The 24,262-nt window shown below is 41.8% G+C and overlaps 1 protein-coding gene across 1 annotated transcript in view; it reads right to left on the bottom strand.

The window, feature by feature from the left end:
* LOC124115550 overlaps positions 1 to 23,806 on the bottom strand; it is a 46,209-nt gene extending 22,403 nt beyond the window's left edge. The window contains exons 1-14 of the mRNA XM_046476578.2: positions 23,674 to 23,806; positions 15,705 to 15,798; positions 15,255 to 15,367; positions 14,846 to 14,921; positions 14,258 to 14,379; positions 13,166 to 13,244; positions 12,653 to 12,777; positions 12,124 to 12,199; positions 11,654 to 11,778; positions 10,987 to 11,062; positions 9,984 to 10,108; positions 9,445 to 9,520; positions 8,536 to 8,663; positions 2,748 to 2,823 (exon numbers count right to left, since the gene is read on the bottom strand). Of these exons, the coding sequence (XP_046332534.1) occupies positions 2,748 to 2,823; positions 8,536 to 8,663; positions 9,445 to 9,520; positions 9,984 to 10,108; positions 10,987 to 11,062; positions 11,654 to 11,778; positions 12,124 to 12,199; positions 12,653 to 12,777; positions 13,166 to 13,244; positions 14,258 to 14,379; positions 14,846 to 14,921; positions 15,255 to 15,367; positions 15,705 to 15,798; positions 23,674 to 23,707 (1,325 nt within the window). The 5' untranslated portion in view covers positions 23,708 to 23,806. The remainder of the gene's footprint in view (positions 1 to 2,747; positions 2,824 to 8,535; positions 8,664 to 9,444; positions 9,521 to 9,983; positions 10,109 to 10,986; positions 11,063 to 11,653; positions 11,779 to 12,123; positions 12,200 to 12,652; positions 12,778 to 13,165; positions 13,245 to 14,257; positions 14,380 to 14,845; positions 14,922 to 15,254; positions 15,368 to 15,704; positions 15,799 to 23,673) is intronic.
* Positions 23,807 to 24,262: the final 456 nt, after the last annotated feature.

Genomic DNA, 24,262 nt, shown 5'->3' with positions numbered 1-24,262 from the left:
TAATCACTGACCATGTGAAGGATTGTGTAATCACTACCCATGTGAAGGATTGTGTAATCACTGCCCATGTGAAGGATTGTGTAATGAGTGCCGATGTGAAGGAATGTGCAATCACTGCCCACGTGAAGGATTGTGCAATCACTACCCATCTGAAGGATTGTGGAATCACTGCGGATGTGAAGGATTGTGTAATCACTGCCCATGTGAAGGATTGTGGAATCACTGCCCACGGAAAGGACTGTGCAATCACTGCCCATGTAAAGGATTGTGCAATCACTGCCCACGTGAAGGATTGTTTAATCACTGACCACGTGAAGGATTGTGGAATCACTGCCCATTTGAAGGATTGTGGAATCACTGCCCACGTGAATGACTGTGTAGTCACTGTCCACGTGAAGGATTGTGTAATCATTGCCCACGTGAAGGATTGTGTAATCACTGCCCATGTGAAGGATTGTGGAATCACTGCCCACGTGAAGGATTGTGGAATCACTGCCCACGTGAAGGATTGTGCAATCACTACCCACGTGAAGGATTATGGAATCACTGCGGATGTGAAGGATTGTGTAATCACTGCCCATGTGAAGGATTGTGCAATCACTTCCCACGTGAAGGACTTTGCAATCACTGCCCATGTGAAGGATTGTGCAATCACTGCCCACGTGAAGGATTGTGCAATCACTGCCCATGTGAAGGACTGTGTAATCACTGCCCATGTGAAGGACTAAGTAATCACTGCCCATGTGAAGGATTGTGTAATCACTGCCCACGTGAAGGACTATGTAATCACTGCGGATGTGAAGGATTGTGTAATCACTGCCCATGTGAAGGATTGTGTAATCACTACCCATGTGATGGATTGTGTAATCACTGCCCATTTGAAGGATTGTGTAATCACTGCCCACGTAAAGGACTGTGCAATCACTGCCCACGTGAAGGATTGTTTAATCACTGACCACGTGAAGGATTGTGTAATCACTGCCCATTTGAAGGATTGTGGAATCACTGCCCACGTGAAGGACTGTGTAGTCACTGTCCACGTGAAGGATTGTGTAATCATTGCCCACGTGAAGGATTGTGTAATCACTGCCCATGTGAAGGATTGTGGAATCACTGCCCATGTGAAGGATTGTGGAATCACTGCCCACGTGAAGGATTGTGCAATCACTACCCACGTGAAGGATTGTGGAATCACTGCCCACGTGAAGGATTGTGTAATCACTGCCCATGTGAAGGATTGTGCAATCACTGCCCATGTGAAGGACTTTGCAATCACTGCCCATGTGAAGGATTGTGCAATCACTGCCCACGTGAAGGATTGTGCAATCACTGCCCATGTGAAGGACTGTGTAATCACTGCCCATGTGAAGGACTAAGTAATCACTGCCCATGTGAAGGATTGTGTAATCACTGCCCACGTGAAGGACTATGTAATCACTGCGGATGTGAAGGATTGTGTAATCACTGCCCATGTGAAGGATTGTGTAATCACTACCCATGTGATGGATTGTGTAATCACTGCCCATGTGAAGGATTGTGTAATCACTGCCCACGTAAAGGACTGTGCAATCACTGCCCATGTGAAGGATTGTGTAATCACTACCCATGTGATGGATTGTGTAATCACTGCCCATGTGAAGGATTGTGTAACCACTCACCATGTGAAGGATTGTGGAATCAGTGACCACGTGAAGGACTTTGCAATCACTGCCCATGTAAAGGATTGTGCAATCACTGCCCACGTGAAGGATTTCGCAATCACTACCCACGTGAAGGATTGTGAAATCACTGCGGATGTGAAGGATTGTGTAATCACTGCCCATGTGAAGGATTGTGGAATCACTGCCCACGTGAAGGACTTTGCAATCACTGCCCATGTAAAGGATTGTGCAATCACTGCCCACGTGAAGGATTGTGCAATCACTGCCCATGTGAAGGATTGTGGAATCACTGCCCATGTGAAAGACTATGTAATCACTGCCCATGTGAAGGATTGTGCAATCACTACCCACGTGAAGGATTGTTTAATCACTGTCCATGTGAAGGATTGTGTAATCACTGACCACGTGAAGGATTGTGTAATCACTGCCCATGTGAAGGACTGTGTAATCACTGCCCATGTGAAGGATTGTGCAATCACTGCCCATGTGAAGGATTGTGTAATCACTGCCCATGTGAAGGATTGTGCAATCACTGCCCACGCGAATGATTGTGTGATCACTGCCCATGTGAAGGATTGTGTAATCACTGCCCATGTGAAGGACTGTGTAATCACTGCCCATGTGAAGGACTGTGTAATCACTGCCCACGTGAAGGACTGTGTAATCACTGCCCATGTGAAGGATTGTGTAATCACTGCCCATGTGAAGGATTGTGTAATCACTGCCCATGTGAAGGATTGTGTAATCACTGCCCACGTGAAGAATTGTGTATTCACTGCCCATGTGAAGGATTGTGTAATCACTGCCTACGTGAAGGATTGTGTAATCACTACCCATGTGAACGATTGTGTATTCACTGCCTATGTGAAGGATTGTGTAATCACTGCCCATGTGAAGGATTGTGTATTCACTACCCATGTGAAGGAATGTGCAATCACTGCCAACTTGAAGGATTGTGTAATCACTGCCCATGTGAAGGATTGTGTAATCACTGCCCATGTGAAGGATTGTGTAATCACTGCCCATGTGAACGATGGTTTAATCACTGCCCTTGTGAAGACGACTGGCTGATTATTGACGACGTACTTGCAAAGTTTATCGCTGTTGCTGACGTCGGCCTTGGCAAAGTCTGTCTCACAGCCACATGGAGTATTTGCCAAACCTGAATGTAGAAATCATGGGAATGGGTTTGAAAATTGCCTTTAAAACATTCTTAAAATAATGACGAAAAACACAAAAAAGGCTTCATGTTCTACCCACCTCCATTCAACCGTAATATTTTGTTCTGATCTATATCACAAACCAAACTCAAACACTAACCTCTGCTTTTGAAGCAAAGTCCTTTTAAATTAAACTTCCTGTCTATTTATGCAATGGGGCACAAGCAATTTTAATATTATAAAAAGTATAAAGACAGTGCTATGACATATGAAATATCGTCAAAAGCATGAACTTAGTGCTTTTAATAAAAAAATTGAAAATATTGTCACAAAAGTATTAAACAAAACGTTTATGTCAAATATTTACCTGAAATACGGACTCTGATTGTGTCATTGTTTATGTCAATACTCATTTCATCATTTAACTCGTGTGAGATAACAGGGAGATGCACATGCACATTTGACCCTTTCGGTCTGAGGCTAGGGGGATTGCTTTGAGCATAGGGATTGAGTTGGGCCTCTCACACAGGGTCGAGTCGGACCACCCACCTGAGATACAGTAAAAGAAATTCACTTGAAGTGACGGGTTCATTTAGAATACAGTGAACTGTGACGTAATAAAGTGGTATTAAGCTAGTGTTAAAGTCCTGAGGAGCACCCCTTTACTCTTATCTGGGGGTCATCAAGGGAGGGATATTTAAAGACAAACTGGACACTGTATCCGGGATGATACACCAGTTCCAGGCCGAGTTTTGCAGTGGCAAGTTACAACATCACAACAACTTCATAGCATTTGGTGGCAGCAAGTCGGGATTAATGTGTTAAAAACGGAAAAACTGAAGAAAGGAATTATTGGAAAAGAAAGACCAGAAAATATTCTCCTCTTGTATAAACCAGGATATAAACTATAAACACTACTGCAGAGGTCATCTTTAAACTTCACTGGATCCTGATTTTGGAAAAGAAGAATTTTCAAATCTCAATAAAACTTGGAAGTAGAGCAAGTTGGAAAGAAAGCCTCCAGTGAGAAGACAAAAACAATATAGATCAAGTCTGATAGTGACACCTGATAAGCCTCCTTGTGAAGAAAGTGTTGACCCCATCAGCGACCTCAAAGACCATTACAAGATATCAGGAAAAACAGACAACAGATACCTGATAATGGACAGCCATGGCAGAGCAATTGAATTTCGGTTCTTGTTGATACTGTGTGGATTCCAGTAATTTGTCAACAATACGGAATATGATTTGATATGATGTGATTATTAATGTGCAGAACTCTGACTTCCTGTGAGAACAGCACGTGTCTTTCATGATATATTCCACATAAGGACAGACACATTTAGGTTCTATCTTTGACTAATTTCATTTATGTAATTTGTTTCAGTTAATTGCGATTTTTATTGTTTTGTGTAAAATTAAGCAACTATTGGAAGAGCAAGGACTCTGGACATAATAGAACTATTACGATACGTTATTGTTTTGAACATTAGAAATAACTGACGGGTTTGGCAGCTACGACATTACAGGGGTTAGCGACAGGTGAGCAGGTAAGTACGCAGAATCAGAAGAGTATAGACCCTATTACCCTGAAGTTACTCATACTCCGTGATGGGTTGAAACTCCACATGCAGAGGAATAGGCATAATATGCACTTCGCAGAGCTGCAAGTCAGATAGAAATAGAAGAACTGCAGCTTGAGCAGCAGCGAATGGAGAACGGTCGAAGCTGGACACCTAACCTATCCCCAATTGATGACATTGACGTTTACTTGCAGCTCTGCTAAGCCCATTTCATGCTCCTGCCAATTCCTCTGCATGTGGACAACTGAAGTCTACGACTAACATGGTGGAACTAGCCGACCAGTACTTGGCCGTAAGAAGGCAAGGTAATGACAACAAAGAAGCAGTACATATATCACCAGAACCACAGCAAGCGGCAGTTAACTTTCCACTTTATAAGCGAGAAGGTCAGTGTTTTAGATAATATCAGGCAGGGCATATCGCAAGCAAATGTGATTTGAAGGAGAGCAAAACCAAAGTCAGGATCAACTTGATTCGATACGGCTTAGTGGGTGGCCTGCTCAGTTGAACGTTAACATAATCCATTTAAACAAATAGGCCGAATGAATGGAAACGAAATGGTTATTGTTCATGACACTGGTGCTCCAAACCATTGGTCAAAGAAAGGCAGGCGTACGGTACCTTACTGGCAAGTATTGGCGTCCGCTTTACAGATGGCAGCTTGGTAAATGTACCCCTTGCGATGGTTCCCCAAGAGAGCCCTCATGCAAAAGGAACATTTTGTGTTGGTTTATTGCCGTTACTTGCGGTAGAGGTTCTCCTTGGCATCTGGAAGCCAAAACAAACATCCGAACAGGAGGCTCGGAGGTCAGGAGTACAGGCTAACCCTGTAATGACGGTCAAAGTCCTGTTATCACTGTCAATCAAAGAATAGAACTGGTAAAGGAAATCCTGCATCAGGATCGACTCCTTTGCCAAAAGAGAGCAGGGGATATCCTGGTACAGGATCGACTCCCTTGTTGAGAGAAAGCAGGGCAAATCCTGGTACAGGATCGACTCTCTTGTTGATATCATGTCGATAGAAAACAGGGGAAAACATGTTAAAGGAAATCCTGCATCAGGATCGACTCCTTTGCCAAAAGAGAGCAGGGGATATCCTGGTACAGGATCGACTCCCTTGTTGAGAGAAAGCAGGGCAAATCCTGGTACAGGATCGACTCTCTTGTTGATATCATGTCGATAGAAAACAGGGGAAAACATGTCAAAGGAAATCCTGCATCAGGATCGACTCCTTTGCCAAAAGAGAGCAGGGGATATCCTGGTACAGGATCGACTCCCTTGTTGTGAGAAAGCAGGGCAAATCCTGCTACAGGATCGACTCCCTTGTTGACAGATTGTGGGAATCTGTTTTATGGAAATCGATAAATCGTGTTGGGTCCTAGACGAGGGCCTGAACCAATACGTAAATGGAACTAGTCAGGTAACACTGACTAGCGATGAAGTGGGTGAGATGAACCACAGTCAGTTAGAGGGACTGCAGTCCTCTGATTCTAGCCTTGCAAATCCTTAAGAACTTTGTTCAAGGATGTTACCAGAAGTCTTCAAAGAAAAGATCCAGAGACAAGGTTAACCATGTGAATGTACCAGTAATGTGTCAACCCTTCAGGAAAATTGCAACTGACATTGTGGGTCCACTCCCAGGAGAACCCCAGGGGAATAAATACATTCTTACCCTGGTCGATTATGCTCGATATCTAGAGGCAATCACCATTCCCCAGATGGAAATAGTAAATATTGCTGACGAGCTTATTGCCATATTTAGTAGAATTGAAATTCTTGAAGAGTTGCTGTCGGTCAATGAACAAACTTTACATCACAGTTTATGCTGGATGTTCGTATGCTACTGGGAACATCAACGCCTCACCACCAAATGGACTATGCGAACGGTTTAATGTTACACTCAAAGTGATGCTGCGAAAGAATGCTACTGAAGACCCCAAGACATATTATAAGTATGATGTAAGAACAGGCACAGGAAAACCTGAAGGAATCCCAGAGGAAACAGGACTATCATGACTGAGGTGCCGGAGACAAAGAGTTGAATTTGATGAATAGGTTGAGTCCTGATGCCATCCTCTGAAATCAGGCTGCAGTGGATGGGGCCTTGTCCTGATGAGAATATGCACGGTTGACTATGAAGTTGACAGTTGAAGCACGAGGAAACGATTCAAGGTCTCCCATTTCAACACGCTGAGGAAATAAAAGCAAAGGACTTATACTGCCTGTGTGGCATCAGTGACTGTCAAAAGCCAACAGAAGATGATGTTGGCAAGCAGCCAATGTTTCAGTCAGAAACATGGACATATGTCCACATCAATAGCCTTCTTTGGATGAAAAGCAACAGGAACAAGTAAGGTGTCTGCTCCTTGAGTTCTCAGACATTAAGACCCGCCTCGTGCAACATGATATTTGCCTGACTCAGACTCAGCTAATTCTGCAGGAGCCTTATAGATTACCAGAATATATGTAGGAGATGTCTGGCCATGTCTGTTCTACTATGTAGCTGTTGTTTTTGTTATATCACGAAATCAGTGTTGTGGACCCACTGATTTGCTCCTGTATTTGAAGGACAGATATCCAAATCATTTCAGCTGGGAACCCAAAAGAGTGAGTGTCAGCTGGCGTTTGACGCACTGAAATCGAGCCCGATATCCTCACCAATCCTCCAGATCCAAGATTTTAAAAGAGAATTCATTCTCCAAACTGGTGCTCGTGATGATGGCATTCCCTCTGGTCTTTCACAAGATTTGGATGGGATCACAACATTTCTTATCAGAACCGAAAGCTCCTTATTAGGGAGAAGAATGACTCCACTACTGAGAAAGAATGTCTCGCAATTGTCTGGGGTGTCTAGACTTTACATTGCTACCTTTATGGTAGACAGTTCACCCTTCAAACTGACCATCAGCCTCTGAGATGGTTGGCCCAAAACAAAGGCAACAATCAGAGACTTCGCTGGAGCCTCCTGATATGGCCAGGCGCACAAATGTAAGATTGGACCTAAAAGTTAAAAAAAAAAAAACATCTGTGAGGTTTTAGATGCTTTAACCACCCGAGCCTATTTAAGATTAAAGGCGTGTGATGGAGACTATGTTGAGAGCGTAGAGCGAAAATGACTTGACTTTAACGTACGTTTTAGGTAGATTTAGTTTGGTCTTTTAAAGAAGTGATTGAGAACATGAAGTATAAGATCTTAACCTATTTCGTGAAAGGTCTATTTTGTTTTAACTGATTTTGACTACCTCGGCCACGTCGCTCCGAACACATGAAATACATCTGAATGCGCTGAGATGAGAGAGAAATGGTACGTGCCTAGCGTCTATGCACTTGTGTCGTATAATATGTCATCTTCGAATATGGTTAGATACATCCAATCCTTATTCTCTTTACGATTGCTCTTTTACATGTAACCTTGCTCAGCCACGCTCACAGACCGCTCGACTTCTTGATTTTCTAGTGAGTTATTCACAATAAATTTATTGATAAAGAATTTCAACAATGTCCACCCCATATCAAAGCATAGTTTTAACCCTTGCCGTTTCAAGCCTCCTTTTCTTGGCTTGTTCGTGGTGCCAACCCGGGCAGAACACGAGATGTGTGCTTGTGTAGAAAATGCGATATCCAATCAGATCGCTGTTTTTATTTCGAATGGCTTCTCAAAGATGAATACCATAGCAGACGACCTAGTCGTTAAGATAACGATACCAGACAAACAAAATGATAGATTACAACAGTACTGAAACTTATTACTGCCGCATTTTGCTCTTACGGGGGCATACAAGCAACACTGAGATAAGCGTTCGGTGGTTCGAATTAAAACACAATGAAGTTGCACGCAAAAATTAACTCTCTCGAGTTGATTGAAACTGCCAACCACTTCGAAAACATTTGTTTTCGCTAAAGCTTCGGAATACTTTCAACAACAATTCGACAGTCGATGGGTGTGGCCATAGCAGCGATCCCGTTTTCGGAACTCGATATGTGCGATCGTCCTCTCATATGTTAGCACAGAAACGTTATCTGTGAAATGGCAATGGTGGAAACAAGCCTTTAATGTAGGCTAGTGTACACTCTTGCCTCAGGAAGATGGAATAAGATCGACATATCAGAAGAATGCATAGAATAACTCACTACAAACTCCACCGGTGATATTGCCCAGAGTTGTTTCGGCCACCGTCACAATCTTATTTATCGATGAACTTCCGTCACATCCAGTTCCGGTTTTACCTTTCAAACAACCGATGTACTTCTTTGTTTCACTATGTCGTAAATGAAAAAAATATAGAATTACAAATATACTGTTTATCAACTGCATAAATATTCTCTCTTGTAGATTTTACATACAACATGAAATTGCTCTGTTGGGGGCGCGGGTAGCTCAGTGGTCTAAGGGGCCGCAATTGCTCTGTAGAGTTGAGTCTCTTGGGCAATACCGATTATGTTGTAACCTTTGTCAGCACGTTGTCAGTTCTTTTGAGTTTCCCCAAAGAGGTACACGTCCGATACCTGCATCACATCGGGCTTGCCTCCCACATAAAGCTGACACGCCGTGATATTAGTGGAATACTGTTCAAAGCAGCGTTCTATCACCATGTGAATCAAATATGCCATGTCGATTTAGGAGCGGCCGTGTAGCCTAGTGGTTAAAGCGTTCGCTCGTCACGCCGAAGACCCGGGTTCGATTCCCGACATGGGTACAGTGTGTGAAGCCCATTTCTGGTGTCCCCCGCCGTGATATTGCTGGAATATTGCTAAAAGCGGCGTAAACCCATACTCACTCACTCACTCACTCCCATGTCGATTTGAGAAATGTGTATTTCGAGATGCGCCAATTTACAAATTACAGTAGTAGAGATATATGCAGAGACTTTCAGAACTATATTACCACATACGATCAGACTGATACACAAGCAAGTCGATTACTTTATTTGAATTATTTTTGTCTTATTTACTTGGGCACGTGTTTGGCTATATACACTCGCTGTGTGACCATGGAATGATTGCACAGTTGTCACACGTATGATCGTATACTTGACGCACGTGCAGAGTTTGGTGTCGTCACTGACGTCGGCCTTGGCATAGGCGATCTCACACGCACATGCTGTTTCGGTTATATCTAAAAAGAAGGACGTTATTCATGATATCATATGTTGCTATTTTAAATGTCTAACCTATTTTTGCTTTACAATTTGAGGCTATTTGGGGTGATAATATCGTGTTTGATATGTACTGACACAAAGTATGGCAGGTTTTATTATTTACCGTTACGGAAGGGATATGCTGGGTTTTCATAGAAAAAATAATTTGTCCCAGACATTTCTTGAAAAAATGCACCATGTTACAGCCTGTTGTAAAAATGGATATTGTCTTGTTGCGGGGGCTTTCTTCAAAAAATATTCAGGCTCATAGGTCGAATTAAATAAACATCAGGATTCTGCGGCCGAAGCTAACCCGTTAAAGTATTACCCCTGTAAATATTATGCATATCGGAATCATGTTGAACATATACATTCTTTACTGGTATATATTGACTGTTCCATTCTGTCCACTCAATAGGCAAGATAATTTTTAGGACTCACTACACTCAGTTCCGATTCCTTTCAGAATTGTCTCCCCTTCTGTGGCCAGCTTTTCCACAGATACGCTCATGTTACAGCCCCTGTCCCTCTTTCCGGCCAGACACGCTATGAATGCCTTCGTCTCGCTAGAGAGAACAATTGCACATGCAAGACGTCACGTGTCAACTTGTTGAAGTCCCAAACACATATTTAATCACCATGCCATATATACAGAGCATTAAGCAAGAAACGTTTTTAAATAGATATGTAACAAGCATGGTCACAGATATTCAACATATTGCTTTCCTGATTACTTCGTAGTACGGCATGAAAGTGGTTCAATGTCGCTGAGTTCTCGTAACCGCTTAACACAGACCTGAGGATACCCCATTGTAGGTCACGTCAGAACGACCTTTCACGAACTTTGACCGACCATTGAAATGACTAAGAAGAAGTCGACCTCAGCCAATCAGAAAGCAGCTTTCTCAGGGTATGCGGCACTAGTCTCAACTAACGACTTCCATTCCAGACTAGGCTTAGATAAATATCGATTCAAAATTTGAAAACTGAACAAAAGAACATTCTGGACCGTCTAATCAGAGACCATAAAATTTATAGCCCGAGGGCTATGGAAAGTCTCTTCATTTCAAATGTTTATCCCACTGAAGCGAGAGACAGACGGTAATGTTGACTGCCGTTCGGAATACCCCGTGTTAACCATTCCGATGATTCGTGATTAGAAAACACACTGACTGTCACTTTCCAGTCTCTGATTGGTCGCTGAAAGGTCGTTCTGACATGACCCGTAATGGAAGTCCTCAGAGTTTTAGCGGAAGCGAGACCTAAGATGTGATTTTAATGAGTTTGGAACATGGATATATTTAATGACAAAAAAGGCTTCCCTTTCAATGTATAACTTTATATGTACTGACACTTTTCGTCATGCCTTGAACTATTATTACTACATGATTCATAGAATATTCCTTTATAAACAATTTATCGGATATTACAAACTATCACTCACGTGCACAGGCTGGCCGGGCTGGTGACGTCAGCTTTCGCATATGTTACTTCGCAGCCGCACGCTGTGTTGCCTAACGCTGGACACGAAGGGAGTTTGCAGAGTTATAGACTTCAGCCAATAGTCAACATAAATCTCCCCGCGAGACAAATTACACATTGAAACTCATACAAGAACACAGAGTGTTATTGAACGTGTTAGGGTCAGTTGTGAATTTACCCCTGCAATAATGTGCCCCCTTTCCTGATTCCCATATATCTCAGTGAGAACCATCTGGTACCTTTAAACGCTATCCAACAATATGTATAGCTCCAGGAATTATGAGAAGACACGTAATGGACACAAGCGAAATTTTAAGTGTCTCAGTATCATAAATCATGTTGCGACCTTACACCGCTATCCTGTAGTGGTATCAAACGAAAATTCTCTATATTTCTCCAAAAGTCTCCCAGGATTTCGATAAAATATAAATTTAAGAAAAGACAGATATAAGGAAGTAAGGTTCTGTTGGATATGTTTGTGTCTGGCGTTAAAAGTTGTTACAACAATATTGTGTCAATCATTGACTTGGCAACACAAATACTTGGCCTCAGTGTCTAGTTTTGCTAAATTGTCTTCTCGGAGATGAGCGGATGTGGTTGTTCTGGGTGCAGAAGGGGAAGTATCTCACCACATGCACTGTCAGGGATACCAGTCAATTTTGTCTCGGCTCCCGTGATCAGTTGGACAATCTCAGTCCCAGTACATCCGGTTCCAGTTGTTCCTCGCAGACATCCAATGAACACTTTGGTTTCACTGTTCACATATGTACTGAGTATGTTAGATTTCATGTTTAGCATGTTTATGAAAAAACATAAAACTTCCTCATATAATTCTACATGTCCATAACTATTTCTAACTAATTAGTATCTAATCAATGATATCATGTACGTCAAACTATTTTGAGGCAATGCATGCGACCTAGTATATCCATTAGTTGATATTTCCTAACCAAGACAAAATGACTTCAGAGTTAATTATCTGAGGACTATCATATGTTCTAGAGTTTAAGGTTCATGTTACTATTTACTTCTTGTATATTTTCAAATACATTACAATATTTAGGTTAAGATTATTGTGAGTAAAGAATTCGTCATTTACGAGCACTTCTTGGTGTCGTCCCCGATGTCGGACTTGGCATAGGCTATCTCACACGCACATGCTGTTTCTTTTACAGCTGTCAAAAGCACATGTCACGGTTCAATACACAATGCATTGTTTCATGTTAAATATAGTTATTAATAATGCAACCATTTATTTGCAGAATTATAGGCCCATGATACAGTATTTAGTGTTCAGGTCGACTGGGGGGTTCACTTGTCGTGTTGACAGGACAGGATATATTTTCAAGACTACAGTCGCGAGCAGACTACGCTTAGTCGTTGATCTTCATGTTCCGAACACATTGATGGATGTACGATTTGTGAATCTTGAAGAAGATCACCTTTAAAAATCGTTATAAGAACCACATGATAAAATATGATACTCATCTTCGACTGCATCGTGGTTGCAGAAGAAACATATATATCCCGCAATGTACAATTCCAGCAAGTATCGACAGTATTATACAATTTAATTTCTTCTGTGTGTTTTCAAGTCATTTGCATATTTATTCATTTTATAAACATACCACATATGTTGCCAGGGATGTTACTGATTGTTGTTTCTGCAGCAACAACCGCCTCTGCCACAGTTGTTGTCATACACACCGTCCCAGGAAGCCCTGCCAGACAACTGATGAATTGCTTGGTCTCTCTATAGCACACAATATATATTCTAGTTACCAAAAATAATTAACTCTCTGTGTTCAAGCTGCAAAGACTTCCCCACTCTGCGAATCCAATGAGAGGTTACAACTGCATTTCGTTAAGTTGTTTATATGTTTAACATATAAATGTTTGTTATCAAGATTTACGAGAACGGTTTACAAGTTCATGTGCAATGGCATAATTAAATTGTTTTGACCCCGTGTGTGCACGAATTCACCATCCTACGTGAAAATAGCTTCAAACCCAAATTAGAAGTTTCAGTAATTCATGTAAACGGTTTGATATTCTTGTAACATATCCAAATGCACAGGTATATATTTCGGATGGAGTGTATACAAATATGACCTTTGACTTCTCTAAATGGATATACTCACGTGCACAACATGCTTTCTGAACTGACATCTGCTTTAACGTAGTTGAGTTCACACTCACATGCTGATCCGGCGTCTATGCCTACAATTACAAATGTCAGCTCGTCACACGCATGGCATGATTGATAAACACAAGGACGAAAACACAAAAGACGTGTACAGTGGACTGTTGACGGAAATAATCGATAATGATTAGTTAGTTTATAAATATTCCAGCCTATACATGAACCTTTAATTAAGCAGTTAGGTAAAGGCAAAGTTAATAAGTACATGTAACACAATATTTCTTATTTGTTATTTTAAGATGCGAGAATCCTCAAATCGTATGTTATAATATAGTATTTATTAATAAATCAAGTATATTTCTATGTATACATAGCTAACTAAACAAAACCCCAGTTTCTAATAGATCCGTGTAGATGCAATGTCAGACAATATGTCGACATTAATGGCATATGGAGCATGGCTACGTTCCGGGGATGAGAGACCAGTCGGCCTTTACCACCTGTTTCGCGGTCCAGTTCACGTTGGTCCACAATGAATTGCGGTTTTGCTCTTATTTGAGGGACAGATGATGGCAGGTGCACACTCGGCGACAAGTCAGATGACCGTCCAGACTAGGATGGATACACTGGTGTTGTTCGGGACTTTCTGTGCCAGTTTCTGTTGGGTCTGGCGTTCTTGCTGGAATAATGCTTATTCGTCCCCAAACCTTTGAACATTAAAGTGTCACAGACGCTAATTAACCTCACTCTCTTCAGTGCCGATACCTTACCCCACACGATAGCGCCATCAAGGAGGATCCCGATATACAGATAGAACAGCACATCTGCCAGGACCAACTTGATAAGACAACTGGATCTCTTGACGCATTATCATGCATGGCATGTCCATTGAAAACGCTGCAACAGCCGTGACATCGTTCACAAATTCAGCCTGTTTGCACTGATGGTGACAAACCATGAGTGACTGTGTTGACCTTCAAGGGGCATGAGCGTTAACATTCGTTGCTGCATGAAATATACACAGCTTTATCAAACGCCACACAAGTTGAAGTATTATATATACATAACATATATTAGCATGTATACGTACTGCAGGTACTGAATGATCCGATGAACGTTTCAGTTGATGTAGCGAGCCCTGCTACTGACGTTGTGTCGTCACAGGCGAGTTCCGTCTTTCCTCTCAAACAGGAGATGCGAGTTTTAGCTGCGCTGAAACGATGAAATCAAACTTTGATCCAATGCCAGATTAAGATCTACATTAAATGGTGGGATATTCAAGAGATAAACTTGCACGGGAAAAGACCGTATGGATTTAGATTTATAGTTACGTCAATCCGAATATATATCAAATAAAGTACAAAGACATTAACCAATGTAAGGAGTGTTATACTTGTGCATTACGTTTATGACTATAATGTTCGAATATTAAGAATAGAAAACACTGCTTATGATATCAGGAAAAATATTATCATTTACGAAAACAAATTAATCACGACATGGCTGAAATACTGCCGTTGTGACGACAAATCTTTACTCGCTCACTGAAAATAAAATAGTCACCATAGTGGGAAAACGTGTGAGTTACACCGGAACAGATCTGGGGCCGGTCACACTCATTACGGTTGTAACAAGTAATAATACCGACCGTCACATCTGTAACCATTGTGTTGCTTACTTGCAGTTTGCATTGTCTGTACTTGTGAGATGTGTTTCCCAGTAACCCTTCTGGCACACACAGGCATCAGTCAGGGCTGCAACATGATACTGAACGGCTAGCTTCATCCACCCAGTACAAAATGGCACAGAATAGATGTCACAAATAGCAAGTACAAGCGTATTTCCATACTACTCTGCGACATTGTTTATCGGATATACTTGTGACTTGTACATCTTCATACTAGAATATAGCACATTAACTGATGTATTTAATTATTATTATGTAGGATACTAGAGTTTGATTTTGAATTTTAAATTATTAATACTAAAGTCTACTTTCAGATATTACTGCGTTATATTTAATCGCCGTATATTTTTGTACATAACAGTATGTATTCACGCGTGTATTTTGTGGCACTAATACTCACAGCAATTATGACTGATCAAATCGTAGAAGTTACCGATCTCCTCCACCTGGCCACTGCCCTGGGGGCAGTTGTCTGTAGCAGTCTCCAGGCATGTCAGGTAGGCCTTCCAAGACCTGAAATTGACGAACAGAGACAAATGGTTCAGACAGCAACCTTATTATTTCTGAGGAGGAATAGGCGATTTTCGGATGTCATTGTGGTTAACTGGTTCGCGGCATGGATATATAAACATGGTTGTAATAGAACCTCGTTGTAGCGAAGATTCATTCTTACATCATGCATGCATATAGGGTGACTACTTCCTTTACAGTTGCCGATGCAATAGAGGCTGCAATAACTTTGCCAGGCATTTTCGTCTCGTCTGTACGTCATTTTACGCCGTGTTCACGATTGTTGTTTTCTTCTTCACATTATATTACCAATAAACAAAGACAACCCGTCAACACTCACATGCAACTACCTGGCACATTTTTTAAGTCTTTGGCTGAGTTGAACGTGTTTTCACAATCAGGGCATGATGTACATTCGACGCCACTGTCAGCCGCTGAAACAAAACACCAAACGTATTCATGTTTTGGACATAGCTGATCGCAAATTAACCATCCACACAATTATCTCCATTAATAACCCACATACGAATCTGCCTGAAATACTATGTTAAAAAGTGCACTGTAAGCTGTAGGTTGTCGCAGGAAAGAGGAACAGTGTTGGCTGTAGCTTCTAGCAGGACAGGGGACAGTCTTGTATGTAGCTTGTAGCAGGACAGGGGACAGTGTTGTCTGTAGCTTGTAGCAGGACAGGGGACAGTCTTGTCTGTAGCTTGTAGCAGGACAGGGGACAGTCTTGTCTGTAGCTTGTAGCAGGACAGGGGACAGTGTTGTCTGTAGCTTGTAGCAGGACAGGGGGCAGTGTTGGCTATAGGTTGCAGCAGGACAGGGGACAGTCTTGTCTGTAGCTTGTAGCAGGACAGAGGACAGTGTTGGCTACAGGTTGCAGCAGGACAGGGGACAGTGTTGGCGCTAGGTTGCAGCAGGACAGGGGACAATGTTGGCTATAGGTTGTAGCAGGACAGAGGACAGTGTTGAGTACAGGTTGTGTCAGGACAGAGGACAGTGTTGAGTACAGGTGGCAGCAGGAAAAGGGACAGTGTTGAGTATAGGTTGTAGCAGGACAGAGGACAGTGTTGAGTACAGGTGGCAGCAGGATTGGTTGGTTGGTTGGTTGGTTGGTCGTTTAACGCCGCACTCAGCAATATTACAGCTATATGACGGCGGTCTGTAAAAATAATCGAGTCTGGACCAGAGAATCCAGTGATTGACATTATGAGCATCGATCCACGCAATTAGGACCGATGACATGCATCAACCAAGTCAGCGAGACTGACCACCCGATCCCGTAAGTCGCCTTTCACGGCAAGCATGGGTTGCTGAAGACCTATTCTACCCCGGATCTTCACGGGATGGCAGCAGGACAGAGGACAGTGTTGAGTATAGGTTGTAGCAGCACAGAGGACAGTATTGCCTACAGCTTGTAGCAGGACAGAGGACAGTGTTGCCTATAGGTTGTAGCAGGACAGAGGACAGTGTTGCTTATAGGTTGTAGCAGGACAGGGGACAGTGTTGGCTATAGGTTGTAGCAGGACAGAGGACAGTGTTGGCTACAGGTTGTAGCAGGACAGAGGACAGTGTTGAGTATAGGTTGTAGCAGGACAGAGGACAGTGTTGAGCACAGTTTGTAGCAGGACAGAGGACAGTGTTAGCTACAGGTTGTAGCAGGTCATGGGGACAATGTTGGCTACAGGTTGTAGCAGGACAGAGGACAGTGTTGGCTACAGGTTGTAGCAGGACAGAGGACAGTGTTGAGTATAGGTTGTAGCAGGACAGAGGACAGTGTTGGCTACAGGTTGTAGCAGGACAGAGGACAGTGTTGAGTATAGGTTTTATCAGGACAGAGGACAGTGTTAGCTACAGGTTGTAGCAGGACAGAGGACAGTGTTGGCTACAGGTTGTAGCAGGACACAGGACAGTGTTGAGTATAGGTTGTAGCAGGACAGAGGACAGTGTTAGCTACAGGTTGTAGCAGGACACAGGACAGTGTTGAGTATAGGTTATAGCAGGAAAGAGGACAGTGATGGCTACAGGTCGTAGCAAGACAGGAGACAGCGCTGGCTATATAGTACAATCGTTAACGATAATTCGAAAGATACAGAGCTCTTCTGGAACTTTCGAAAAAATGTAGAATAGTAAAAAAAAAAATCGGATAATTAACAAATATAACTTTACAGACAGATCCAATCAATATGTTAGGTTCCCCTCCAAAAGGAACGACGTACAAAATGGAAACGAAAACATTAATTATATATGTAAGAATAACAAGTTAGTTGCAATGAAACCTAATTCTGGGAAGAATGTGCCAACATTATTCAATGACATCTAAATGAGTTATTATTAAGTGGTAATGGGGAAATACATTATATCCATGACAGGAGCGGAAACGTCTAAAACATTTGACTTTGACAGAGGGTAGATCACCACAAGCATAGGGCAATCAATCAACACCAAAAGCAGAACCGTATAAACGATCTATAGACGTACGTGTTTTGTCCACATGCACGTTTCAGATCACCAACAATAACCTAACCCAGCGTTACATACGTACAGTGAGGTGTCAGACTCGTCTGTCCCACAGACCCTGAACCATATTATTTCCCTTCCGTCCAACCCTTTCTGTAAAGCAAAAGCCCTCAATGAAACAAGTCTAGATTTTCCTCAGGTTCCGAATTTCCCATATCACTGGAGCACCTTTTCAGTTTAAATGGAGTTATCTGATTCCATCAATAGTATATGCCATTGAAGCGAGAGACAGAGGATGATTTTGAAGGAATCCGTCGTACAGTCCGAAACTGTCGTTTGGAATAACCAATGTTTACCTCTACAAGGTTACATGATACAGTATTCGTCACCACTCGCATGTTTTCGTAACCTACAACAAGGCCCATCCCCCTCTCGAAAGCCGCCATGCGTCGAAACGGCGTAAGCCAATCAGAATGCGCGTCAGGATATGGGTACTTCGATCAATATAATTCCGAGTATTTAAATTATATTTGGCAATAAGCGTTTGTTTAAAAAATGTGGAAAAATGTAGATTGTCAGTCCCTCACCGCAGTGTACATGATTACAGATGACAGAAATGTGATATGGGTTTTTTTTGTAGGGCTATGTTGGATGATAAATTCAAATGTACACGTACGCTTGTTTACATTTAAGAAATGGTGCCCTTGACTGCAAATCCGTTCATTGCAAACCAGTAAGCAAGGATCCACGAGGTCGATGTACGATGGTACGTAATCAACCGAGTTACCGAGTCTGGCCACTTGCGACAGGCATAGGCTACTTGGGAATCCCCGTGGGGTTTGAATATTACTATGTTGATAGTTGTCACCGAATCTACCCTTGTCTCGGTCTAGTGACCGCTCCGGTCCCTCGCTCGGCAAAGTCGATTTGATACTTACGTCTTCAGTATAGATATAGTAGTTAGTTTGCTATTCGTGTTTTCCCCATGTTTAGAAACACACGTTGGCTAAGCCCTTCAGACTATTGTATTCCCTGGCTCGCTCGGTTTCGTTAGTAAGTGAATACGGGGCACTTTTGATCTTGCACTGACTGGTTATATTGAGCTAAACTTAGTAATTAGGGTTTGTAATACTCCGTCTGTCTTGTTATCCGCGGATAACCCACCTTCCTGTGATGGTCTTGCTACTCAGTAAACAGGGTTTCCAATACTCAGTTTTTCTCCGAATCCATGGAGAACCAACCTTCCCGTGACTGTCTAGCTTTTGGGGGAATTTTAGTACTTCCTTCCTCAGTCAAGGTGACTAAATATTTAGTCTGTTAGACTAGTTTGGTATTCAGTTACTTACTTACTTAAATTGGGAATTTAACCTGCGCTTTCGGTCATAAGCGTATTTCGCGCACGGGCCCGCCAGGCCATTTAGTGTTTGGTCGTAAAGGGTATGTCCGAAAGGCAACCTAGGGGGGTTTTTATGGTTGCTTGCTGTGTTTATTTCCCGTTGTTTAACCAAGCCGAGGTTATTCACTCATTAGAGTGTAGAATTAATTAACTCAGGTGTTAATTGGTCGCAGTCGACGTAATTGTCTGTCTACGCATCTGGCCGGCATCTTGTCAAAGTGTTGTATTAGCTACTCTCATTTTATTACTGTAATAAAGTTGTTTTGCTTTGCCGCTTGTGTATTTGCTGTGATGTAATTAATATCAATAGTCTTTGCCAGCGCAGATTGGGCTCATTTGATCACTTTTGTTGTCATCTACTGATATAAATAGCTGTTATTGATAAACCTGTGAACCTATCACCACGTTTTCATTATTACTTTATTCTTGAATAATGACTTCGCTGATAATTGCAGCGCAGCTCTGTGACATTGGTAAATGTAGAAATACTTCTATGGATATGATATTCCTTCATACGATTACCGTAATTAATACATATCAGATATGTGTACTATTTGTTAATGCTTTCAATGAAAGTAGATGTTCAGTCATGGAATAAATGAGTATTAGGAAATGTCGTTTCACGCATTGAAAAGACAATGTCAAATTTGTTACATTCAACTGAACATGTCTTAGAAATTAATTGTTGAAATTACACAAATCCGAAAACCACCTTCGTCTAGTCAGTTTTTATCTTCTAATTTTAATGTATTTTCTTTAAGATTAATAATTTGCAAATAAAAGATAAACAGCTGAGAAAGAATGAATTGGATCGAGAGGTTCAATACTTTTACAACAGGAATAAGCGAGCGAGATTGCAGACGAACGGAAAATCACCCAACTTGCCCCTTACATTTTCACTACACCAATTTCATGACATACTAAACCGCAAAAGAAACGTCACCGTGGATAGATATATGAGAAACCTTATTTGTCCAAGCACTGTAAACATACTTTGAGACATATTAAAAAGATAAAACTTGGCAAAACTGATAATCAAGGTTGTAATTAAAGTGTCAAATGTTCTTAAAGTGAAACTCAACACTAATCTCTGAGAAAAATGGCATCATAAGTCAGTATCTCGTGTGTCCGCCATGTGCATTGATGAGTGCCGTGCAACGTCGATACATGGAATGGATGAGGTGGTTGATGAAGGCCTGACGCAGTTCAGCTGTAGTTGTCGGTCTTGGTCGGACGTCATTCAGCCGTCTTTGAATCTCGTCTAACAGGTGCTCAATGGGATTTAAATCGGGACTGAGGGCAGTCCACTGCATGCTTCTGATGCCATTCTGCTTGAGGAGGTCTCTTGTTGCTCTCGCAGTGTGGACACGGGCGTTATCATGCTGAAACTCGTTGTTGCGGCGACGTGCCAAATGAGGTATGGCGTGTGGTCTCAAGACTTGATCAATGTACCGAGCTGCTGTGACACCATTGCCTCTCCCTGGACCGATGTTTCGGAAGACCACAGGGCCGACCCTTTTCCAATTCCACCCAACACCATGAAGCTCGGACCACCCCACGAGTCTCTCTCAACAACACAAGCATCCAAATAACGTTTCACACGGCGTCGCCAGACTCTCTCTCTGCCATCTGCTGTTGAAATACAGTAACGGCTCTCGTCTGAGAAAAGGACTCTTCTCCACTGCTGGTGGCGCCAATGCTTGTGCTCTGTTGCCTACTGAAGACGGTCCAGCGATGACGTGGTGTCAGAATGGGTCCTCGGTGTGGCCTGTGACAGTGGAGGTGTCTGCTCGTCAATCGTCGACGCACGGTGTCCGCACTAATGTGTCCCTGGTGTGTCCCCATGGTCTGTCGAGCAGTTTCCGCAGCAGTAACAAAGCGATCTTAAAGATGCTGTCGCACAATCTGACGATCCTTGGTCTTCCACTACGTGGTCGGTCATCTATAGTGTTGGTGGCCTGGTACCGTTGCTGGAGCCTGTATATGGTCCTTAAGTGGACTTGAAATACATTGGCTACTTGCCGGGCGGTTTGTCCAGCTTGCAATCTTCCAAGGGCTTGGTGTCGCTGATTTCTTGTCAATATTGGCATGTGGTAGCAATTCAATAACAAATGAATGTTATCCGATCTGGGTGGATTTTTATAGGGCAAGAAATGAGGGAACGCGTGTGCATTTCAATTTGCACGGAACTCACGTGCATTGGGTTACCATGGCCGTTGCCGTGATGCGTTTGGGCGATCGGTTTTATTGTCATCTGCTTTGGGGTTTTTTATGATCAAAATTTCATATTTCCGGACAAGGTAATGTTAAATTTTAGAAACTTTGATGAAAATTACCCAGATATTTAAATGACAACTTTTCATGCAATATAACTTGGGGTGACGTTTCTTTTGCGGTTCAGTGTAGTTGAAATGAAGTAGAAATTCGAATTGACAAACGAATTTGTTTTATCACTGACTTTTGCTATTACTGCTGTATTTGTGTATTTGGTACTGACCACTGCCATCATATTATATGTTGTCATTGAATATTGTGCTGCCACTCTATTGTTTACTGCCATTGTAATTGCTGTGTCCTAATTTGTACATTTTCCCGAGGCAAGGGAGATAACTGATTACTCCAGTTTCCACCCTTGCCGAACTAGGCTGGAATTATTGTTTACATTCTGGCTGGACCAACGTGTCCATGCATAGCCCAATCAAAGTCGCTTGACGAAATTGACATCCGGTTCGTAATCCGCCGTTCAGATTTTGGTCGATTGCAGGATTTGCAAAGCATTCCAACTGCGCCTCAACAGATATGTTCCAAATCTTTTCATGTTTTTTATTGGGTTCTCAGGGACATACGCGGGAGTTGGGAGACGAGCCTGCCACTTGGTCGGCCGATTATCTCCCTATCATAGTATTACACAGTAGTTTACAGCTTTTGTATTTCAAATACAGATATTACATTTTGAATCAAGGTGCTGGCGTGATTGGATGCACTTCTCGATGTAAGACCAGTTTTATGTCAGTATAGATTTTGATTATGCATTAGATCATCTTGATTGGGCGCCGCAAGTGCAAGTGATATGATAGGTGCAATCTGATTCACCAACAGGAGAGACATAGAAGGGACATAACTCGTATTAGTGGCGCTACGATCGAGTCCAGAAATACCAGTCTAGTTCGGAAAGGGTGGAAACTTGACTTTTATAGTCAGTGAACTCCTTTGCCTCGAGAAGATGTAATTTGTATAGATTTGTAAACTTAGTGAATTTTGTAATAAAATTGTTAATTGTATACTATTTGTTGGTTTCACACCAGATTCTTTTACGTACATATTTCTGGGTTAACAAATTGTTTCAATTGAGAATCGACACGCGTGTCTGGTTAAATATTGGGACTTCATGTGATGTAGTGACTTGTCGTGTGTAGTCTTTCGTCTGTGTGCGGTATATTTGTGTAATAAAAAGGCCTACACTTATAACGCGCACACTGTCTCAACAGTCTCACTATTGGGACGCAATACACGTGACAAGTAGAGGAACATCAATGTTTAAACTCTCTGCAATGGTGTCCCCCAAATATAAAATGTTAGTTGTTAGAGGCGTGTTTCTGTGATGTGAAACATTTGATTGAGCCGTACAGTATAGTATATTACGCTATAAATGTGTTGTTTTTACATCAAAGTATTCACCCGTGAAGGTCTTCAGAAACCCATGCTTGCCGTAAAAAGTGACTATGCTTGTCGAAAGAGGCCACTGACGGGATCGGGTGGTCAGGCTCGCTGACTTGGTTGATACATGTCATCATATCCCAATTGCGTCTGGTCCAGACTCGATTATTTACAAACCGCCGTCATATAGCTGGAATATTGCTGAGTGCGGTGTGTAACAGCAAACAAACACACAAACATGAAAGTATCAAAATCTTAATGTCTATTATTTAATGTGATATTGTTTGAAATATGTTGTAACATATGATTTGTAATATTCGTCATCACAAGAACAATGTTACGAATTTGTTCAATTTGCAGATTTACGACTGTTTCATGTTGAATCTCCTGATATTAAATAAGTAGATTATCGGGGTAAAGGAATATGTATTTCATTATTTGAAGATTTAAGTGAGGTTTGTTATATTAAAACTTACAGGTCTTTAAATACCCCCAAACAAACATGTCAGATGTACAACTAAAGAAGTTCTACCTTAGAGGTATACATTACCAAACACGTCATGTCATCATGTCGTTAGGGAATGTTTTGTATTGTCTCTAGTTCCCCTACAGTAAACTTAAAGAACTTCATTTGTTTCATCAAACTCAAAATATGGAATGCGATAGACATAATATTGACAGTTTAGACCATCTTAGTTAAACTTTCTAAATATCAGGCAATCCAAACTAAACATTAGCAAAATATAAGTATTACAACTATATACACAAAGTAAGTATGAAATAGACAACTTACCAAGTAGGACTGTGACGAGAACAATGTATAACATGGTTGTTGATTTGCTAGTGGCAGATAAATGGTAGCGAGATTGTACCTTACAATGTTTTGGGGTGCCCGGCAATAACAGCAATAGGTAGCGTTCTGAGGTCCACTCAGGCCCAGCATGACCCCCTTGTACTCCCGACACAAGTAGACACGGTCTGCAGGTTCCTTTCAAGTATATCCCAAAGTGTATGAATATTGATTTCTTCTTCAGAACGTTGATAATTGTTTGGCATCCTGCATAGCCGTTTTACTTTTTCAAGGTCTTGAATTGAATAAGATACTGAACTTTCTTCAATTACAGTTCATAGCACATGCACGGTATTCGTAGTATATGTGTTCTGTATATATGTATTTCCTATCTCAATATCGACTGTATACAAGTAACCGGAGCACGGATCTAAGGTCTCCATATATGAAGACAGAAATCACCCAGAATGCAGTGTTTTATCATCAACGGACATGTGACTTACAGTAATAAAATAAACTGTACATCAATTGTTAAAATATTAAGTATCTATAATCTACCGTTTTATCATTAATATAGGTTGCAAACATGTGT

Source organism: Haliotis rufescens, unplaced genomic scaffold (genome assembly GCF_023055435.1).
Source record: "Haliotis rufescens isolate VD_foot unplaced genomic scaffold, xgHalRufe1.0.p SCAF_6, whole genome shotgun sequence".
Lineage (NCBI taxonomy): Eukaryota > Metazoa > Mollusca > Gastropoda > Lepetellida > Haliotidae > Haliotis > Haliotis rufescens.
The sequence above is the reverse complement of the archived record's forward strand: the minus strand, read 5'-3'. Positions and strand labels throughout refer to the sequence as shown.